The sequence below is a fragment of the Neodiprion virginianus genome, chromosome 7 (assembly GCF_021901495.1).
Source record: "Neodiprion virginianus isolate iyNeoVirg1 chromosome 7, iyNeoVirg1.1, whole genome shotgun sequence".
NCBI classification, from domain to species: domain Eukaryota; kingdom Metazoa; phylum Arthropoda; class Insecta; order Hymenoptera; family Diprionidae; genus Neodiprion; species Neodiprion virginianus.
Window position 1 is genome coordinate 23,993,724 of NC_060883.1, and position 16,548 is coordinate 24,010,271.

General features: G+C 37.8%; 1 protein-coding gene across 3 annotated transcripts; it reads right to left on the reverse strand.

The window, feature by feature from the left end:
• Positions 1–670: 670 nt before the first annotated feature.
• LOC124309039 (protein no-on-transient A-like) lies at positions 671–13,662 on the reverse strand. 3 transcript variants are annotated; one of them, XM_046772255.1, is made up of 14 exons: positions 13,296–13,662; positions 12,376–12,513; positions 11,872–12,090; positions 11,355–11,656; positions 10,970–11,265; positions 10,573–10,763; positions 10,316–10,448; positions 9,893–9,912; positions 3,470–7,029; positions 1,838–1,886; positions 1,532–1,619; positions 1,279–1,353; positions 1,035–1,082; positions 671–806 (listed from the first exon to the last, which is right to left on the reverse strand). In XM_046772255.1, the coding sequence occupies exons 1-9, from the start codon at positions 13,524–13,526 to the stop codon at positions 6,754–6,756; spliced, it is 1,806 nt and encodes a 601-aa protein (XP_046628211.1). In that variant the 5' UTR covers positions 13,527–13,662; the 3' UTR covers positions 671–806; positions 1,035–1,082; positions 1,279–1,353; positions 1,532–1,619; positions 1,838–1,886; positions 3,470–6,753. The 3 variants fall into 3 exon arrangements, with proteins under 3 accessions (XP_046628211.1, XP_046628214.1, XP_046628213.1); XM_046772258.1 differs by lacking the exon at positions 3,470–7,029; XM_046772257.1 differs by lacking the exons at positions 3,470–7,029; positions 9,893–9,912.
• Positions 13,663–16,548: the final 2,886 nt, after the last annotated feature.

Here is a 16,548-nt window from a genome sequence, read left to right on the forward strand (position 1 = left end):
GAATAAAGAATAACAGAAAATGTATTATAATTGTTTACAAGTGGAAACGGTATTGTTTCATACTCTAAATACATACATACGTACATATTGTGGTCACGATGTAATAATAAAATGAGTTGTCGAGTGTTACGGAAAATGCAAAAAAAAAAAAGTTAAAATTAAAAAATAAAATTAAAAAAAAAAAAAAAAAAAAACGTTCATTAATAATTTTTGTACCATTTGGCACGTACCTACGCGTTGAGAACAAAAAGAAAAAGAAAAGGTAAAACAACAACATGCATTTCGGCATGATCGCGAATTTATATTTATGTACAACACGTTCTCAATTTATTATGTAAATTATTAATTATAAAATTTCGACCGTTAAAAAATCAATTATACACATACATATATTATATATACATATATATATACCGATTAAATTTCGTGTGTGAAAATGTAATATACTTGGCTTTTTCTGCGGTTAAATAATAAAATGTTGTCAAGGCTTTCACCAAATGATTATTTCCTACACTCGGTCTGCATTAATAAGTTCTTTTTCCCCCCTCTTTTGTGCGTCAATTCAAAGTTTCCAGCTTTTCAGGCGTTCGGGAATTGGGGATTGGTAATTAACGATTAAAGTAGAAAAGGTTAGTAAATGACACGTGAAAATTTCTTTTCAACACATCAATTAACGGTTAATCTATGAAGAGTCTTTTTATTTCACTTTGTTTTCACGAAAACGTGATTACAGGTACTGTAGAGCTTCTCCATCCCAGCTTCGAGGACATCTTCCACGAAATAATGAATCGTACGCCATTTTTCACCTGTAAAATTATCAACAAATTTTGGTAAGCCAGAGTTCAGCTGCAGCCGAATCCTCAGACTGATCGAACAGAATGTGTCAGTGTACGAACGAAAAGTTGTCATCTTCTCTTATTCAGGACTCTAGCCAGTTTTTCATCATTTTGACGTACGTAAATTCTATTACCATCAAAATATCGGTAGAAGATAAAACAAAAAATTAAAAACTAAAAAATAATGTGTCATCTTACAAGATTCGTGCAGCCTTGCATCAAAGTTCACGTATTTTCCTCAGTTACCTGCGACAAAATAGAAAGCAAATAATCGATCAGACGGTGTTAAAATCAATCCTAGAAATGCGAAAGGGGTTTTAAAATATCGTCAGTACACGTTAGGTATATTTTAAGACATCAAAATAATCAGACCCGAAAGATGCTATCATCATTGAAGAAAATTATAGCGAACCATGTGAGTGGACGGTTGCAAAACTTTTACCTAAACTCAGGAAGAGATTCATCTTGGAAAATCCGTGGCACTCTGCATCGAAGTTCACACATTTTTCCCAGTCACCTGAAACAAAAAGAGGAAATAATCGATCAGACGGTGCTAAAGTTGTTTTAAAATATCGTCGGTGCACATTTCATATCATTTTGGGACATCAAAATAATCAAAGCCGAAAGGTGCTATCACCGTAGAAATAAATGACAACGAAACATGCGAGTAAAAACTTTTACAACTTTTCTCTCACCTCGTGCGGAAATTAGATTCCAATTTCCAAAGAATTCCGTTCAACGGTTCATGGAATTTTCACGTGTCCAAGTCGTAGATTAAAATCCCTGTAACAGAAGAGACGACAAAATTTTCAGAATCGCGAATAAGATTCGATGCATTTCGAGAGGATTGTTTTCTTCTATTATTGATTCAGAATAATACGTTGGGAAATTGTTTCATCAATGGTACTCAGACCCGAAAGATGTTTTCATCATTTTATAACAGATTATAATAAATTGTTAATTTTCAGCAATTATTTTTATTAATTCTGTTTCATTATTACCTTATATTTGTAGATCGTCGAAGACTCGTCAGCCACCTACAGCTATAATCTGTAACGACAGAAGAGAAAATTAACACGTGATTCAGTAACAAATAATTAGAACATATTAAATCCCCTTTTACAAGTATGACTAACGACATTAAATATAACAAGACAAATATACAACTGCGTTTTTCCGAATGTCCTTGAAATGTTAGACAAAGGAAAAAAAAAAACAAACCAAAAGATGTACAAGCTTACAGTAATGTTATTCCGCGATAGATCAACATTGGAATGCAAGTTTGTTGTACAATAACTACAGTAATATTATTCAAAGTCGACGGTTACAGAAATGTGAACACCTTTTTCCAATAGATTCCCTATAATAGACAATTGCAAAAGAATCACTTTTCGATAATTTCCTCGCCATTTTCTAATATCATATGCGGTAAGTTTAGTTTGACTTAAACGTTCATTTCGTGCGCGTTAAATCATGTGGAATATTTCAAGAAATTAGAGACTAGAAAATTAAAAAAAAACAGGTTATAAATTTACGGCAATATCGTACACACAAGTCCAACGCTTCGCATAAAATTTCACAGAGTTTCAAATAAATTCGTCGCTGTGATTTTGCTGGATAATAAAAGTACGTATAATCAATCAGTACAGAGTTGTTGCAAAATTCTCCCAGTTTTTGAAATCCTATGAAAAAATTTTCCACAAAAAACAAATCGCCGCTTTACAAAGCGTTAAAAAAAAAAAAAAAATCACAAAATGGTTTATACCATAATATGAAAAACCGATTGAATAAAATTATTTTCTCAATTCTGTAATTCAAGTCACAGCTAGATGTAAAATCAAATGATCTTCAAAAGTATGAAATTCAGCCAAAGCGCTCCAAAAATTGTCAATATAATTGCATCGCAAGTACATTTTTTATTCAACTTAATTTTCCATTTTTGTAACAACCCTGTTTTATCCGTCGAATAATCAGACTTGTAACAAATCTGAGCACGCAAAGGTACAAAGGGAAGAGGGGGAGGGGGACCGACATTCGGCAATCGTCAAAATCCAGGGAGGTCCGGGTTTATAGAAATCGTAGGTAAATCGTTTACGAGAGCTGAACGCGATTGTTCCGCAATTGACACAGACAATTAGTTGCCATCGTTCACAGAACTGGGTACAGAGAATTACTTTCTTTTTTTTTCTTTCTTACATTTGGTACAAACAGCATAAACCATTAATCGCAGTTTACAACGTTTGCAACCGGTAATTTTCTACTTCACGTATAAACTTATCCGATTAGCAGCAGCAGTAGCACAAAAATTCGCAATCGGAGAAAACTCATGTTTCGAATAACGAACACACACTCAGTCAGAGAACGTATTATCATTCAGTATATTGCCACTCGAATAATTGTTCGATGTTTTCTTCTTCGTATCATTAGTACTGCAAACACTTATTCAAATTGTTATAAATTTCAATTTGAGATTAAAAATAAAATATCGATTCATCTTCAAGTTTTACATACGTGATCGTGACAAAGTGTTTGCCGTACTGGACATAAATAGTTCCACATGTTCCCACCCCAAGTGTATAAAGTATAATTTATATAGATATACCTTTAATAACATTTTCGCAAATGCTACTCACCTCAGTAACAGTGGGGGTTCAATGAATAGTTCATTCAACATAGTAAGAGCCTATATCTTGCGATTGCAGTCTCTCCTCCGCTAAAGAACACTGCCGCGATCAACCATTTGGATCACATAATAATGTTGAAACTGTAAACATAGGTATCTGGGCAAAGAAGTCACGGGGTCATGAAAAACACCCAAAGTGTTTTCGTCTCAGGGCTTTCGGTCAGTTATACACATCAGTACTTCTATTCGAATCCAGAAAAATTTTCCTGCGTAGTCGAGAAGTTGACAAGTTCACACATCAAGAAAAATTGGTTTACAAATTCAAGCGATCCTGAAGTTTAAATGATTTCTCAAAACTGACGGTTCAACTGGTAGATTATCGAATATGGGAAAATAGAAGAAAAAAAGGTATTAAAGAAAGCAAAAAATAAAAAAATAAACACGATCAAGAGAAAATTGTGTTAGATTTATAAACGAAGTACAAAGTTATATTTCAGAAAAATTTTCTAGCTTCAATAAGATGCATGTAAGCACAGTGAACAAAGAATATGTTGTTACAAAGAAAAATTTCAGTAAAGGAATGATTGCAAAATTGATTGTAAAAATTGAATTATTAAATGGAAGTTTTTTTTTTTTTTTTAAATGTTTTTTGTTTTTGTTATACAAACATTACCACCCTATATCAGCGATGCTTTTTCCACATTGTAGATTGTTGATTCCCTTATAAGCCAAAGTTGTAAAATAAGAAAAAAAAAAAAAAAAATAAAAAATTCTCAAGTTCCAGAGAACAGGAAAATCGACGGAAATGTTTGAGTGTCTCCTCTTCTTTGATCGTTTCAACATTTAACACACATGCACACAGCAAAGATTTCCAATTATCGATGCTGCGAAGCGTGTTCTTTGTTACACGCATAAGCAGAAACTTTGAAGTTACGGAAGTTTGTTCTTAAAAGTTTCTTCGAGTCCATAAATCTTCGGCCGCGTAGATTGTGATAAATAATAAATTCTCTTCGTGTTAATGTTAAATTTCATTGATAAAATGTCACGCTGAGATACATCATTTGCAAATATTTATGCACGTTTGCAATCAGAAATTTCATCAAGCTCCAGTCGTTTTTCTCAGTGATTTCGCAAACACGCAAAACGTGACTCCAGATAAAGTACAATATTTACAGCTTGATAACGAATATTTTTTTGCAATAACAAAAATCACACGCCATATTGAAAAGTTCATCTGAAGTCACGTATAGTACAGAAATACGCAACAAGCGTAATTAGAATATTTTCATCATTTTTGCAATATCAATCAATCGAATTGATGAGATTGATTTGCAAACATTGGCGTTATGAGTAATGAGCAAGAAATAGATGAACTCCGATTTTTTTAGTGACGCACAGTTTTTTTTTTTTTGTTCTCTAACTTTATTAATAAACTTTTAAATTCATTTTTCTGTGAGAAAAAAAAACAGGTCTCGGTATCACAGATCGAAATTATCCATGACTTAATATCAATCTCGTGATAATCAACCCGAAATATTTTCTCGCTGGTTGAGATTTACGTGTTTTAATTCCATTACTAAGTTTTAATTACGGTAATTGTTGTTTTCAAACTTATATATATATACATATATATATATATTTGTATATATATATACGTGTATGTAATCGAGAAAGGAATAATAACATTATTTCCAATTTATGCTATGGATGGTTATTCAGTAACCTTCATTCGAATCAGTCATTCATCTGATAAAATTCATTACAGAGGATTTGACTTTTTTCAAATTTACTATATACGAACTATTTTTTTGTTTTTTTTTTTTTACTTTTCGATATACTCGATGACGGATATCGATATCAATACTATTTCGCCTCGTATTCCTTTTTTTTCTTCAAATTATGTATCGTAACAAAACATTCAAGTTAGATATCCACATTGTTGATTTCAGTCAAAATTAATACCTCCACACTTACACACTACTAATGGTAGTTATTATTTGTATAATATATATAAAGTACAACTTAGTAATTATTAATAATACAGTCAAGTCACGTCGATTATCTATATATTCTTCGTGATTCTAAGGTCGTAATGATAAATGAGCCGTCAAATTGAAGCTAAAAACCAGATCAATTTTCAGCTGAGGAATCCGTGGAATGGATTGTTTTTTACACCCTGATTTCAATCAAACGTTTCGGAAGTAAATTCGACAAAAGATCTGCATTTTATAACTTTCGCAAGTAGTATCGAAATATAATTTTCATCGTTGGTTAATAATAAAACGTTGAGGGGAAAAAACGTACTCTGCTGGAAGAGCAGCAACAGGGTAGCTTTTTTTCCTTGCAAGTTAACGACGATAGCAATGATCTTGTCATCATCGACACCGCAGTGAACGATTGATAAGTTTGGTTTACATATTTCTGTTCTTTTGTCAAGATAGTTTAACAAAAGTAACGAGCTGTGTTGTTAACAATGTAAAAAAAAAAAAAATTATGTGTAAAACGGGAAGCGGCTGAATGACCAAATAACGATATACGAGAGAATAAACTTAATAAAAGTATCAAACAGAGTTCCGTCGATTTAATTTTTTTTTTTCTTTTCTTCTAGTACCTGATAAAGTTCTCGTGTAGCACAATACACGCCCCTAGATCCATATAGTAGTAGTAGGTAGACATGTACGAGAAATATTTTCACATTTCATAATATCGTCAAAGTCGACGGAGACGAAGATTTCCTAGGTAGCGATACACGGACTTCGCTGAAATGTTTACGGCGCCGGGCTATGTACGATAAAATTTCAACCCCTCCACCCCACCCAGTTTCTTCGATACTTCACCAAGTCCGAAGACTCGATTTTCGATCACAAGTCAACACCTTCCTGGGTATAGAAAGTCTTCGATTTATGATATGCCGCAGTTCGTCAACTTGTCCAAATTCTGGGTATAAAATTTAAAACATCGTTCGAATTCCATACTGCATATTTCACTGCACAAGAATAGAAGTATTACAACGCGTTCGGATATCGAAGGATTATCGCGTATTATAATATATCCACAGTACGAAACGATTGCGTGTAAAACTGAGCTAAAAGTGGGATCGCGAGGGGGAAAAAAAAAAAAAAAAAATAAAAGAAATAATAAACTTTCCGTCAACTCTTGGATCTCTGTCGGCCTTATTATCTTCTTCCTTTGCTCCTTCTCCTTCTTCTTCTTCGTCATCTCATCTTTCTCTCCTCTCTCTGTCGTTAGTATCAATGTTCATACTTTAGGCGATTGCGATTCGTCATTCCCGTATCAATATCGCCTTCGCTTGTTAGGATAATCGTCGGGTCGACCACGGTCGTTTCCTTGCCAGCGGGGATTTCCCCCGCCGCCTCCGCCACCGCCGCCACCGCCGCCGCCGCCGCTACCGCCCCGATTGTTACCGATGTTACCCATGCTTCCCATATCGACCCTCATGTCCATCAAATCCATTATTTGACCACGGTCGTCACTATAACCGCCGCCTCCACCGCCGCCGCGACCCCCGCGGTCCATGTTATTATACGCGTCTAGGAAAGACTTTGGATCCTGTCATGGACGAAGGCCATTTTGTTTTCATTTTATTTCGTGACGAACGATAGCGCGATCGACCAGAATAACGTGTAAAGACGTGGATGTAAATTACGGGTTTTGGAAGTTATGATTAAACATAATCGCGGAATCGATAAGCATAGATTTACATCGTGGCATACGATGGAATGGTATTTTTTTTTTTTTTTGTGTTTACCGTTAAAAACACATTTCATAGTTCATTCACAGGCAGTGACCATCCGTGTTTGACAGCAGCAGAGAGGTTCATCGGTCAATTTCACATAGAAAAGAAATGGGAAAAAATACAATGTTAGAGAGTTGTTTCTCGACGAATGCGAAATGTAAATATCTTTCGACAGAATCAGAATTATTCGTGCCTCTAAGATCGTGTCACGTACTTGTAACTAGTCGTGCCACTAAATTTATTTTCCTATCAATTAATTTCCATCAACAACTAGTATTTTATCACACGTGTAAAATAATTCACACAGAATCAGAGGACCAAGTAAATGCCTAACACAACCAAATAGCTGTCTATAAGCGTACAGACAATACCAACTGCGATTCGACGAGTAACCAAGATATGGATATCGAGAAATTGACAAGATAAAATCTACGGATGATACATAATACTTGTTCAGACATTACAAAACATTTCCTGAAAAATCGTAAAATGATATCAGATGTGGATTAAAAAAAAATGATAGTTTCTTGAGCTGGAAAGCGATGTGAGCAGCAAAGAAACTTGATCAGGGTCTTCTAAGCAAGCTCTTCGCAAATTTCAAGCTCTGAAAAAATCATCTTTTTCGTATGAAAATGTAAAGTGTTGCTTAAGAGTAAGATACAAGAGATGGGGGGGGGGGAGAAGTTCGCTCTTTCACAAATCAACTAACGCTTCGACGATACAGGCGTTTTTTTTTTTTACATATAAGTGGACGGTGTTGATCGCGTAGGTACAAGCAGTATCAACGTGAAAAAAAAAAAAAAAATCAAGTATCCAACGAATTTTTCACATCGAGCAGAGCAGAGACGAGGGTCAAAACTCTCTTCACAGCAGTTGGGACGTGGTTAAGCATTTCTTGGTCCACGTACGGTAAGACTGATCATGGAATTACTGAGCCACAAATATAAATTCAATGTATTAATGAATGCAAGAAAAATATTTTGAACCACACCTGTCTAACAAAAAAAAAAAATAATAATAATTGGACAGATAATGTCCCGTAATTCCATGATTTTCGTCCAAGTTTTAAATAACCATCCGAATAGATATAAACAAGATACAGAACTGACTGTCTGCAACCATATGGAGAGGCCAAACGTAGCATTGCATGTATAGAAATTGCACACGTTGTCACAGATAGTACTTGCTTTTCTGTGTAGCGCTTTATTTTTGAATGTCGCGAACGGATTATGTTTTCTTTTTATTTTTTAAACGCGGTATTCACAACTGGCGTGAAACTGTTATGTAGAATGTTAATTTTCTTCAGCATGATAGGCGAGGTTGTGTTCGCGGGTGAGCAAAAGTAATCGGCTAAGCATCATCACACGGTTAATTTTTTGTTCTTCTGTTAAAAAAAAAATTTGTATTTTTTTTTTTTTTTTTTTTGCCTTCAAATAATGCGCCTGGGGTTCAACATATATCTACGAAAAGATTTAAAATCACTCAAATTTTACGAATATGTTGATGAGTACTTTTCATCAGGTCACAGCAATCAGCAGCGGAGAGATAACAGTGGTAAATAGAAATGGTAATCAATGTTTCGAAATAAGTAGATTAATACCATCTACTTTACCACGTCAAATGTTTTCCCACCCTAAGGTTAAAACTTTCTTTTTCCTTCTCAATCGCACACTAGAAGATGACGTTGGATGCAAAGTGGAATTAAAATATATATATGTATATAATATATCATATATATCAAAGCATATCCAGTGTCGTGTAGGCACAAAAAGGTTAGCGCGTCATTTTTGTTTAATTCGGGGGTATTTATACACATGCACGTTTTTTATATGCCCGAAGACAAGTTTTTTAAACATATTTCTGCAAACTTTATACTGCCTTGTTTCCCTTCATCTTATTATTCACGGCCATCAATTAGGCTACCTTTCAACGTGGACAAAAAATGTGCGATGTTCTGCGGTATAAAAATTAATCATCAATTCAATTGCATCCCGAAGATTTTTATTCATGCCGAGCACGCCTGAGTGAGACTTTCTCGTTCAGTCTCGAGCGAGAGCGACGATCTCGCATTGTAATAGAAATTAATGCTCGGTGACCCCTCCATATGTTTCAGTTGTTGAACTTCGGTGAAATCGTCGTTAATGTAATATTATATTTATCAAGTACAGTTCATTGAGATCGATAAGCGATTGTGTATAAAAATTGGTTTCTTTTCTTGTTGCAGACAATAAAATTCTGTTACACGTCAAAAACGTCTTATTAATGAAATAGAAAAGTACTGTGCAAAATTACGCCATCAGATAATTCGCCAGTAATAATGCCTTGTTCACTTTTCTCCTTAAAGTGTCATGCAGAAATACTATCTTTCACGAGTACACGCAATAGCGGAAAATTAGTAGAAAAAAAAAAAAGGAAAAATATCTTCGCAATAAATGGCCGAAGCTATATCTCGATGCTCGGACAAGATCCAGTTCATATATAAACTGGACTCGAAATCCATTCTCATCTTACAAATCTTTCAGATGCTTCAGGTATATTCGATAAAAATTAAAAAATTACAGTGGAGACCAGATGAAAAATTTAAAGGGAAAAGAAAAAAAAAGAAAAAAAAAACTAGACAGGTGAATTCGAAAATTCAACTACGATTAAATTTTGTAAACAGAGTTAATACATTACCACTGGCAAGTTGTTTCCGCCTGAAATAGAAAAACAAAATTGACATTGCTTACTTGGTTCTCGTAAGTTTGGATACATTCGCGAGTCTTTCGTGTTTTTGTCTCCAAGTTCTTACTTATTTTTAATGATTTTACTGTTCAAGTTATTCAACTTTTACTGTAATAATAACATGTGCCCAAACTTTTGGCACATCGCAGAACCATAAAGTAGGTTTCAGGATGCTTCCTAGCCGGGTTATGATTTTGCTATTCCCTGTTTTTATTCATATGATTTCTGGCACTTAGAATCTTCAATCAGCAAAGAAACAAGCGTGGCGTCAGGGATTTTTTTCACGTGACATTTTATTCATCAAGTAGCACAATTCGAAAATACTAAACAACAAGCTCAATCGTGACCATTCATGTTAAGTTGAAAAACACTCACCGTCTGGTTGACCAAATCCGTCGCGGTCATTCACACTGATGGCATCATAATTTTTACCACCAATGCTGCCAGGGCCTCCCCCTCCACCTCCGCCGCCGCCGCCGCCGCCGCCGCCGCCGCGTATGGCTTGTTCCTGTAGGATGAAAATTATTTTTCAAAAATTAATAAACCGCATCACTGTGTCAATGTATCAACTTATCAAGGGAACAAGAGTCATCTACCGTAAAAGGGAAATTTTTGAATACAAGTTTGTTTACCTGCATAAAGAGATTATTCTCTTGCTGTCGTCTGTGTAATTCTTCCTCCTGCCGCCTGATACGTATCGCCATTTCTTCCTGTTGTCTCCTCCGCAGTTCTTCCTCACGTGTTCTTTGCTCCTCGGCTTGTCTCTCCTTCATCTCCCACTCTCGCTTTTGCCTTTCCCTGTCAGCTTCGCGCATTCGCAACTCTGTGGTCCACCGGAGAAAAAATTTGATCAAGAAGTATTCTCGACTTTGAGGACAGTTATCAAATCAAGACAGTTCAGACAATATTCAGAACTTAAAAAGCAGCCAAAATAATTTTATCATGTTGATCAAACGGTAATTTTTTTCATCATTATCGCACAGTCAGGACATGTGTTGAAATTCGAGCAAGTTATTCCCATCCACTCACGTTCGCGTAGTAGCTCAGTCTCGTGTTCATATCTGGCAAACTCCATCTGTGCTTCAAGCTTTTCTTCCTCCATGGCCATTTCTCTCTTCAACGCCTCTTCCTTCTGTTTGTAAAGTTCGTGGAGCTGCTTCCACCTAGTGCCGTACTCATGTTCAAAGCTACCGATCTGTGCAAATCTCGGTCCAACTTCACGAGCTTTATAAAATTCTTGATTCTTACGGGGTAAATTTTTGTCTGGATAACCGTCTATATCATCTTGCTGCTCAAAAGGTTCGACGACGACCGGTCGGAGAGAACTGCGGTAAAATAAATCAAGTTGTCGCATTTCATGAAGACACAAAAAAGAAAGACTACAACCTTCACAAATGTATTTTGACACACTTACGCAGTAAGGAAGTAACATCCTTCGCTACATTTCCTAAGCGCCAGTTGTGCACCTGGTTTTCTACAATATTCAACTATTCCCTCGCCCATACTTTTTCCTCGGTCATCTACAATAACTGTCGCACGTTCAATCTCGCCAAATACACTGAACGCTCTGTCCAAGAGTTCATTCGACACCCAAGGAGTAAGATTCTTGACTTTAATAGCTGACGAATGCGGGGCAAAGCGTACTTTTATTGCACGACCTTTTCGCATCGAGCCATCCAGTTCATGCTTTGCTTTTTCCGCATTAGCACGGAAGTCCTACATAACACGGGGGGGAAAAAAAATACCGAATGTTATTATTGTTATAAACTAGTGAAAACATCGGTTTAAATTCATAAAGAATCAAGTCATAGCAAAATAATGCAGCCAAATGATTATTATCATCGTGAAGTCAAACGGTAATTTTTTTAATCACATAATGTGGCGATAGGTTGTATATTTGGAAATTTCAAGAAATGTAGAGCATATATCACCATTCTTAAGAATGCGAAATTCTTCTCGTTATTCACAAACATTTCTGAAACTTCTCCAAACGCGCTGAACATAGTTTGAAGCTCTTCCTCTGTAACGTCGTTGGTAAGGTTACCAACGTACAAACGATTTCTGCCGCTGAATTTTTTCTCTGTTGTATCTTGGGGCTGTAGCTCATGCGTCGGCCCGCTCAAATTTATTATACGTTCCATTAGGCGATCCTGCATGAAATACAACGTAGTTGAAGTTATTACCAAGTAGAACGGCGCTCAAAATTGCAACCGAATTTGTTACTTATTTAACAAATTGTGTCCATACTTTCGGCACACAGATAGACATTGACGAGTCAAACCATGTTTCCTAGCCGGACTTTCTTTAGTATTCCCTTACGATAAATCTATGATTTGGCACTACTCGGCAAACATGAAGATTTGCAGTAGCGTGGCGTCAGGGTTTTCAACTTGCATGTTCGCAACACGCGCACAACTTTGATCGGTAAAACTCACGTCTTGTGACCTGCCACCCATCATTCCTCGATCTCCGCCACGACCGCCTCTACCTCCACGGCCTGGCCCTCCTCGTCCGCCACCAAGGTCAGACATGGATATGTCCATACTGCCGTCCATTGAGTCATTCATTTTCACCTGATATTAAAAATACTGAAAGTTTGGACGATTTCCTATAACTGTTTGCATTGTGCGATGAATGTAGCATGGAAAGAATTGTCGTTAACTTTCCTATTTTTCATTTCGATTAACCCTTATTTACACCGATATCTCGAGAATATAAGAACAATCTCGGTGTGGGTAAGAATTCTTCTAAATTACAAATAAGTATTTTAGGGGTCAGAGTATTATATTGGGGATGAATGTAAGACACGTAACGTAGAGTCACTCTAGCAGGTCTGAACCAGCGCAACGTGCCGGTCGAGATCCAACACATCCAAACATTGACAAAATGGACTCCAAGCGCGGAGCAACGTGGAGTGTGTGATCGATATAAGGAACAGGCGATTGGTTTATCAATAAATACGGCATTCTGATCATAGTCAAAGGTTTTTTACACCCGCATAAACCTTTCGCACCGATATGAAAATCCGGAAAAATGAGATCGGAAGAAACAAAGATGCATAATCGCGTTGGGCGGAACACGAGCGTGCCGCCTTACGACGCCATTTTGTGTTTGTCAATTCCGTGCGACCGACGCGCAGATAGTTTTCAGGGGATTAAAAAATCAATAACCTTTAACGAATCTTTAGCCGTAGGAAAAATTGGTGTACATGGTATCAAATCAAGCCCAATTAAAATAAATAGTGAAAGACTGTAAGCTTCGTGATCGATTTACTCTCAACATATACTTTCATGTTTGGTGGGGAAAAAAGAAAATGTCGCTTTCCTCGACCTCGTAACAAATGTAATAGCTTTACCTGCACGTCATTTCTGGGTCCTGGACCACCGCCGCCTCCGCCTCCGCCTCCTCCTCCTCCTCCTCGACCTCCAGAAAATCGGGATCCTTTCCTACCTCGAGGTCCGCTGCCGCCACCGCCACCACCGCCACGTCCACCGCCGCCAGGTCCGCGTTGATTATCGTTCGTGTTTTCAGGCGGGACGTTGTTCGGGGTTTCGGATTTAACACTGGGAGCATCAGCGCCCGACATGATTCCGTTGCAAGGTCAACGGCCGGATGATGGTGGGAAAAAAGCTTCGCGTAGCGCGGAGTCAACTCCGTTGTTGGACTACGTTCGCGACGTACGACGCGTCGACACTGAGGTGTAACAACGAAGAGAAATGGCAACGCCGACGCGAGACGAGCCTGCCGGCTTTTCCCCCCTCTACAACCGCACCGCGAGGCACGACGGGTAGCGCCGTTCTCGATTTCTATTAGCTGACGGCTTCGAGGCTTTCGCTTTTTATTGGCTGACGGCTCCGACGTTCTTACGGAAACTACGTTAATCTATTCCGGCTTGTATTTCACCCGGAATTATCGACGAGAATGGATTTCGAACAAAATATAAATGTTCGACGACGTGTTTGCGCTGCGTTTATTTTATCGTAGTAGACGAATGATCGTCGTAGCTGAATTACATGCAGCACGGACTTCGACTTGATCGGCGCCATTTTTTCAAATCATCGCTAAAGCCCGACATCAGCTCGATTGGCTCGATTCCATTCTACTCGATGAATTCGAACTAGAAAAGCAAGGATATTTAATTACGGAACGAGTTTCCTACTCCATATGATTCGTTGAACCAAGTAGATGGAATCACGAATGAATACTTCCGTCATCGTTGCACCGCTCGTAGTACTTGCGTACTTATTCCTTTTTTCTAAGATTGCCCAAAAAATATTCCCTCGCTGTATTTCCGTATCGAATAAACACAAAAAATTTTATCATAAAGCGTTTAGTTTCACAGAAGTATCAAAAGCAGATATCCGAAGCATGGAGAAATAGCCACGACTATATGTTTCGCAGACCTTATTATCGGCCTAAACTGCATATCGAGACCCGATCAGATCGTGACATCTATAATGCATGTAATCCGAGTAGCGTGCTAGCTCCTACAATAGCGAGTATAGTTCGGCATGAAAAATCATCGGCATAATCTGTTATTCTCTTGACAATAGATGCAAATACGTGGAGGGAATGCAAAAAAATGTTGTATGAATAGTTAATAATCTTGGTTCTCGCAGCAGGGGTAAAAGCAGTTAGCAAGACCGTTTATCGAACGGGCAGATCGGGCGGGTGATTTAAGTGGCGGTGAATTAAGGTCAGACTTGTGATCCGAAGCGATCAAGCATATGCCCCTAAAGTGTTACAACTTATAGGTATGTACGTACGTACGACTTCCATCCCCCGGCGTTTTTTACGGACGCTGCTGCAGTTCATTTTGCCGTAGTAGGCGCAGTCGTTGGAGAACTGGTACGGATAAAAATCTCAAGAGAGTTACGTCTGCATCTTATATCTGCTGGCCAAACTCGCCGCTGGCATTGTTCCCTGCAGTAGGTCACATCTCAGGAGAGAAAACAGTGCCTACGAGTCTTTCTTCGAGAAAGGTACATGCAGGTACCCCTCAGGATTAATGCGCCAAACTCGTTTTGGACTGTAGTTCTCCGTATTGTTTAGCATTGCCGTAATAATTTAAGATGCCACTCGAAAAAGGTCTAATTAGCCGTTCGCGAATCAACAGCAAATCGTGCCTAACAATTCCGCAGTTGGCTGTTCTCGTCTTTCACCCGAAAGATTAATCGTCTCGGAGACATTTGGATAACAGTTTTTTTTACCGAAATAGGAGTATCGCATCGCCTTAATGTCCCAGTTTCGATTTCGGTACTGATTTTCATGAGAAATGATTAATTAGACCACGATACGAAAAAAATAAACTAATATGCATACAAGTCCGTGGTAGCGACCTCTAAATATTTGCCTACCTCCTGCACATTTTGCAACAATTTATTTATTCAGTATTGGTCACAAATTTTCCGAGTAGCACCGTGGAAATAGAAAAAAAAAAAAAAAAAAAACAAGTTATAAAACGAACCACCCTAAATCGTACGCCCGATATGCAATGAAATCTGAATTTGTCGCGATCAATAAATGATCGTATATATCCAATCGGAGAATTCCGTAGTCGGAATAGTTTTTATTTTGCGTAGTGTCTTACCGGATTGCGACGGTGAGCAGCAATTTCATTTCACCCCTGGCAATTATTTTTTACTCCCGTATAGTATAACAAAGACGATACGGCATAATCCCGACACAGCCACGCCTATATCGTTTCTGCACCGCACCCCCGGGAACCACATATCTGCGTATAATTGAATATCCCAGAGGGTATTTTTCCACCTGTAAATAAAATCTTTATCCACGCACTGGAAGATAAGCGTACAGTAATTTTTTCATAAAAATGGCGAGCTTGAAGAGATGCGATAACTTCGCACGGCTATACGCGAAGAAAAAACAAATTTGTGAAAATTCGTTTTGGGAAAAAAATCATCTCCATTTTTCCATAGCAATTTTCTGCACGATCTATCGTCATAGTTATTATTATTATTATCATCATTATTATTATTATTATTATTATTATTATTATTTAAACGAAGAAGAGGGGGCAAAACAATTTCCGTTTATACAAGTTGTACAAGACGACCACCGCCGTAGTATACCTGATCGTTTCTGCACAGGGGAATGCGATTTTCGCGGGCTGGAATTTGGCATATTTGAATACCAAAACAGGCACGCGCAATCCAAACACGTACAGACACCGTGTATAAAATTATGCTTATTCGCGACACCGAGGCTTATCGCCGAGGTCGTAACTGCGGTTTTCAGTTTTTCTTCTAAACGGGAACGACGAGTTATAGATGTGGGTGTAATACCAGCGATACAGGAGACGTCGTGGGCCGGATGCATGCAGGTGATCCCCGGTAATCCACGTTACACAACGAATAATCGCCGTAGAATAATTGTCGCTTGGAGATGTCACAGCGATTAATTCGACGATTCCGCGAGCGATGAATAACTCGAGGAATTGACTAAGAAATGGAAAAAATTAAGTCGGAATGACAATGATCGACCGCGCTCGGGTATAATGATAAATTTATTAAGATATAGGGTGGTGAGGGGCGGGGGTGGGTGAAGCCAGGTGAGAATGTGGAAGTGGAGGGCAGGCAGACAGGCAG

Bases quoted from the DNA above. Each gene is read 5' to 3' on its own strand.
- LOC124309039 (XM_046772255.1), bottom strand. From the start codon at position 13,526: ATGTCGGGCGCTGATGCTCCCAGTGTTAAATCCGAAACCCCGAACAAC. The intron at 12,514-13,295 runs GTAAAGCTATTA...TTTTAATATCAG, and splicing joins GACCCAGAAATGACGTGCAG to GTGAAAATGAATGACTCAAT. The intron at 10,449-10,572 runs GTAAACAAACTT...TTCATCCTACAG, and splicing joins AGAATAATCTCTTTATGCAG to GAACAAGCCATACGCGGCGG.